Source organism: Drosophila sulfurigaster, chromosome X, assembly GCF_023558435.1.
Source record: "Drosophila sulfurigaster albostrigata strain 15112-1811.04 chromosome X, ASM2355843v2, whole genome shotgun sequence".
NCBI classification, from domain to species: domain Eukaryota; kingdom Metazoa; phylum Arthropoda; class Insecta; order Diptera; family Drosophilidae; genus Drosophila; species Drosophila sulfurigaster.
Window position 1 is genome coordinate 5,630,700 of NC_084885.1, and position 6,055 is coordinate 5,636,754.

At 43.0% G+C, this 6,055-nt stretch overlaps 2 protein-coding genes across 2 annotated transcripts; one reads left to right on the forward strand and one right to left on the reverse strand.

The window, feature by feature from the left end:
* Window positions 1-1,186: 1,186 nt before the first annotated feature.
* On the reverse strand, window positions 1,187-3,345 carry LOC133848262 (uncharacterized). Its single transcript, XM_062283756.1, has 2 exons — window positions 3,038-3,345; window positions 1,187-2,980 (listed from the first exon to the last, which is right to left on the reverse strand). The coding sequence occupies exons 1-2, from the start codon at window positions 3,112-3,114 to the stop codon at window positions 1,291-1,293; spliced, it is 1,767 nt and encodes a 588-aa protein (XP_062139740.1). The 5' UTR covers window positions 3,115-3,345; the 3' UTR covers window positions 1,187-1,290.
* Window positions 3,346-4,162: 817 nt separating this feature from the next.
* LOC133848521 (beta-1,3-galactosyltransferase brn) lies at window positions 4,163-5,827 on the forward strand. Its single transcript, XM_062284138.1, has 2 exons — window positions 4,163-4,597; window positions 4,656-5,827. Exons 1-2 carry the CDS (start codon window positions 4,318-4,320, stop codon window positions 5,564-5,566), a joined length of 1,191 nt encoding a protein of 396 aa, XP_062140122.1. The 5' UTR covers window positions 4,163-4,317; the 3' UTR covers window positions 5,567-5,827.
* Window positions 5,828-6,055: the final 228 nt, after the last annotated feature.

The following is a 6,055-nucleotide window of genomic DNA, read 5'->3' on the forward strand; positions in this document are numbered from 1 at the left end:
GTATCAAGGTGTGAGCGATCAAATACGTCAAGAAAGCTTAAATGAATATTCTATTACCAATATACCAACGCAAAAACTTAACAGCAAATTATATATTTATTATTTTGTTGTATTTAGTATACCCCCGCACCAATAAATTTGGTTCTTTTCCATTCAGTTCGAATGTTACGTTCGACCCATGTAAATACCCATAAGAAAAGGAATTCAATTTTTCTGCAATCGTGAGATACGTGAACATATCCATAACGAATGTAGAAATATCGAGCACACTTTTTGGGAAATCACGCAATATTTTATCGATGTGACAACGAAAAAGAGCTCACCACTTAACAAACAGCTGACAATTAAGTGCGATAAGGTATGATAATAGATAATAATAATAAATAATATTTGTTTTAATAAATTTTGTTTTTTTAAACAAATCTCCAGCAATGTCGTGTATTGGTGCTTACGAATAAATGGGTAAACGAATGGGCAACGGTAAATCTCTTAATATGGCCGCTCTGAAATGACAGCTGTTTAAATGTGAACAAGAGTTGGCGAACAATTTAATAAACTGTACGCGCATTTATAAAATATAAAACTTTTTTAAATGTCAATGTCTTGATAAATATTTGGACAAAGTGGAAGATCTAATATAAGGTAGGCATTTTTAAAAAGAATTGCTGGAGGCTATGTAATATTTACATATGTGTGTGAGTTTTTTTTACGCACACTTCATTGTAGTCAAATTTTCCTCGCACAACTCAAATAACATTTCTTCGTGAATGCCAATCCACGATATGGGTGGAGATTTGTTTGAATAAACAAAATAAATTTGTGTATTATTTTCATACTGCTATTTTCATACCTTGGCGTTCGTTATCGATATTTTCATGAAGCTCACGAAGATAGATAAACCGTTTTTACATGGGGCGAACGTAAAATTCGAACTGAACGGAAAAGAACCGAGTTTTTGAAGGCAGTAGAAACGGGGCATTGGACGGATATTGAGTGGCAGTGGAAACGGGCCATAAAAAAAACTATATTTAGTCAGTTATTGAATTATGGTAATCATTTAAAAAAGTGCAATGTATTATTTGGCTGAAAAACAGCATAATTGGTAACCGTCAAAATTGTTAACTCATAATAATCGATAACAACATAATAAGGAAAACGATAAATGGTAATTGAAGGGGAAACACACTCAAATGACAAGACAAGAAAAATAGTCGGCTTTAATACAAACATAAGTAAAATGTAGGAGTTAGCTTAATCTCTAAATGACAAATTGATTTCTGAGACACACGTTCACAAAGTAGACACATAGTAGATGCCTTGGCAGACGTTACAATTGTGTCGCCTGCTCTGGCTCTGCTCCGTTTCCGGATCGGGTTGTAGTGATTCGAAATAGTTGCTGACCACGTCGAGAATGTGCTGACGACGTCGCTCCAGAAAGTCAGCGGCGTGCTGCTGATAATTTTTGATGCAGTGCATCAGGATGCGATACAGCACTAGTTCGGTGGAGACAAACGTGTTGAGCCGGCGATCAATGCCATCCACCTGCTGCTCCATAAAAGTACGCGTCAAGCGCAACAGAAACTGTGTTGCCTGCTCGCTGTAGTAACGCGACGTGGCATCCAGCACATCCATAAAGCTGCCCAAATTGCCAATTTGTCGTACAAACTTGAGCCCAAATTGGGCGGCCAACTGTTCCACGTCAAGACGCATCTCGCCATCTTCAGTAGTCACAACAAAACTGGGTAACAAACCAGCGGCAGCTGCTCCAACGGCTGTTAATACGGTGGCACCTTGGGCGAGATGTGAGTGTAGCTTGTGCAGCCCCAGCAGCGCCTCCTTCACGGGAATATCGTTCAAAGTGCGCACAATGTCCAGCTTAAACTTCTTGCCGCCACCTTGCAGCTTGCTCGACTCCTGCGAAATGCGATTCAGGGCTTTGCGCGTCTGCTGTCGCAAAGCACGACGCAAACTTGCGCCATTCGAGACCTTGGCAGCGATGCGGAGGTTGTTGACAGAGTGGGTAAAAATGAGCAAACTGCTAGCCACCTGCAGCACATCGTAACGCGTCAAGGGCTCCTCATCGCGTAGCTTCAGATACAACTCAAAGACACCGTTGAGCACACCACCACCCGATACCAGTACGGACGACACATTGATGCCACGCACCGCCAGCTGTGTGCCTAAACTTGCCCGGCTCGCAAATGCTGTCAGCGCTGTGGTGGCTCCTGTGGCGCCGAGACCCACCACGCCTCCGGCCACGCCCAGCCAGCTGGTGCGTGCATCGCGATCACGCAGCGATGTGGACTGTGCGTGCCAGCGACGATCGATCAGACGTCCCACCGAACGTATTGTGCTGTAGGCGGCCGTTGACACGCCCACCACGGTGGCAGCAATTAGTAGCGGCGCCGCCACTGGCAACGCCAACGTGGCAGCCACGGGCACAGTGGCCACTAGACCACCCATAGTGGCAATGTTGTCGCCCACATGCAGCAGTTGCTGCTTGAGACACGAAGCTGGCGTAGCTTGCACTGTGAGCAGCATCTGATCCTCGCCAGCTCCGCCAAATGTGTAGATGCCCAATTGAGGGGCTATCATCAGGCCTTTGGGTAGCGAGTTGTTGCCCAGATAGCTTGACCAGTTCGGATAGACGCGACCCAGCTCATCGATGAAGATCATGCAACAGTTTTCACTGCTGTCTCGGTTACCCGTCGAAGGTTGAATGCATTTCCTGGTGCGCACCACGGGATGACAGCTGAAGCTGGTGGACTGCAGTGCTAGCTGGGCATTCGATTCGCTAGTGACCAGCACATAGATAATGCTGGAGAGCAGTGTGCCATTGGTGTAGATCCTTTGTTTCCAAACGTTGTCGAAGAGCTGTTGGCGCTGCCTCTCCAATTGTTTGACATTTTTGCTTGCATTTGACTCGCAAATTATGTTGGTAATCTTTTGTTTCAGCACCTCAGACTGTTGCGCCGACAGGCTGAAACAATTACAAGTAGTTAGAGTAGTTTTTGATTAGATTTTCTCTTCAACTTACGAGTCCCAAATAATTTCCGAGCGCAGCCCGCTACTGAGAGCAAAGTCCCGTTGCACATCAAACGCAGTGCGCGCCATATTTAAAACACATACACACACAATCGCACAACACAAGTAAACACCAGTGAGCCAGGTGCTTCAACAGCATTATATGTAGTTTATTATTTTTATTGAATATTTGTATGCGGTCTCTTTGTACGTCACTTATTTAAAACAAAGTAAGATAAAATGCACAATAGGAACTGAATTTCACACTGAAGTGCTACTGCAACAGCAACGGAACCAGTCAACGGTTATTGGCAGTGTGACCGCAGCTTTTCAGCTCAAATATGCCAAAGAAGCTTAAATGAATATTCTACTATAAATATACCATCGCGAAAACTTAACAGCAATTTATATACATATTTTTTTTGTATCAGTAGTCAACATATTAATAATAAAATAATAGTTTGGCTTTTAGCCAACATTAAATACATCTAATTAAATATATTATTATTTGCTTACTTTATTTTGGCTTATTATAATACTTTGATTTTGTATTATGATATGCTGCTGAATTGAAAACTTGTTTTTCTCCTAATACAGATCATTGAGAATATTAAATTTAACAAGAAAAACTGTAAACGTGCTATGATCTACAAATTAGCTAACTAACAACTACTAGTTAATTGAAAGAATATGCTAATCGCTTGTTACTTGTATATTTCTCTATTGTTTTTTTGTTTTATCTACGTTGTGCAATGAATTGAAATATCCTATAAGCAAGTATATTTTTACAATCGACACATAAATGCAAACAGCAAATTAATAATTTTACACACATTCGTTTCATTTATATTTAATAATGCATCTACCTAATCAACTATTAATTTATTTGAATAGCGATACTCAGCTTTGCTTCCAAACTCTACAAACTTACTATAAATAAATACAACATTTTCCATGCTTATTTATTTGTTTTGCATTTTTTGCTAATTTAAATAGTCAACTGAAAAACATGCTTCATAGAAAAACGTTCGCATTGATTGTTGTGACGTCACAGCGTATAAGACATATCGATAACGCAGTCTTTTGGTTGAGCTGCATTTCGCTGTGTATCGATATTAGTACACAGTACATTGTTGTTGGTATTGCAGTGGTGCGTGTGTGTGTGTGTGATGTAGTTTTGAATAATTGTGATTTGTTTGCATACAAAGCGCCTAATTGTTTACTAAACTAAAAGAAGTAAGCATCGACATAGTAGAAATACACACACACACACTAGTAGCGTAATGTTCGAAGATGCGCATGCGCGGCCGCAGATTGCTACCAATTGTGCTATCGCTAATCGTCATCATTATCTTGTGCATCAGCTACATATCGAATCATTTGCATCGTGATGACGATAATGATGAACAAGATGAGTTCCTCGTTCATCTGCCTCCCGCCCCCGCTACTGCCACAGCTGCAGATGAAAATAGAGTCATCACGCCCTCTGCTCCTGGTGCACTGCTCAATCTGAGCAACTTTGAGTATCTGCTGGCCAGCGACGTTTGTCGTCGTGCCGAGCGAGAATTGCTAGGTGAGCACTTGAAATCCACTTGAATTGATCACAATAACGTATAAGCAACACTTTGCAGCCGTGCTCATTGTCACCTCGTATGCCGGACACGATGCACTGCGTGCCGCTCACCGTCAGGCGATTCCACAGAGCAAGCTGGCCGAGATGGGACTGCAGCGTGTCTTTCTGCTGGCAGCGCTGCCGCCGCGCGAAAAGTTTGTGACACAGCCGCAGCTGGCGTCGGAACAGACACGCTTCGGGGATCTGCTGCAGGGCAACTTTGTGGAGGACTATCGCAATCTGAGCTACAAGCATGTGATGGGATTGCGTTGGGCGGCCAACGAATGCGGCAGCGGGCGCAGCAAGTTTATCATCAAGCTGGACGATGACATCATCTACGATGTGTTCCATCTGCGACGCTACTTGGAGTCCCTAGAAGTGGATGCCCCGGCGCTGGCCACAAGCAGCACTCTCCTGGCTGGCTATGTGCTCGATGCCAAGCCGCCCATACGCAATCAGGCCAACAAATGGTATGTAACCAGGCAGGAGTATCCACATGCCCTGTATCCCGCCTATCTGTCGGGTTGGCTCTACATCACCAATGGGGCAACGGCAGCGCGTCTTGTGGCGGAGGCGGAACGCGTGGCCATCTTCTGGATCGATGACACTTGGCTGACGGGCGTGGTGCGCACTCGTCTGGGGATTCCGCTCAAGCGGCACAATTCTTGGTATTCGGCCAATGCCGAGTTCCTCGACTGTTGTGTACGGGATCTCAAACAGCATGGCTACGAGTGTGAATACTTTGCCGGGCCCAATGGTGGCGATGCCAAGCTCCTGGTCGAGTTTCTGCACAACGTCGAGAAGTGCTATTTCGATGAGTGCAGCAAGCGGCCAGCGGAAAAATCCCTCAAGAAGACGTGCCTAGCCAGCGTCAAGTCGCCAGCTCCCGAGCACGGTGTCGCCCATGTGGAGCCGCTAAAGCTGAGATGACCACCGAGCAATATTACTTAAGGGTACCGTCCACAAAATACAACCGAGTCCAGCGCAATACTAATCTATAACTATACAAATACATATATGTATATACTACATACATATGTACATATATACTCGTATATATACTCACATACACAGACTAAGAGAATCGTAGGCTTAGGCATATTCCATTGTGCAAGCTGAAGTCCAGCCATAGTTTTAAGTTGCAAACGTAAACTGTAATTTATATTTATACATAAATTTTTTCTAACTGGATCTGGCGTGTTTTATTTCTTTAAAAATGTGTATGTATGCATGTTTGTAGAATGAAGTTTTTATTAGATGACTTTAATTGTAATAATTAAATCGAAGCAGAACGTTTACAAATTGGTAATTATGTATGTATATATGTATTTGTATAAAATATCATGTTTAATGAGATAGTGGATAGATCATCAACACTGGAAATTGCTGATGGATTCTTTTATCATATTTAAATGGTGA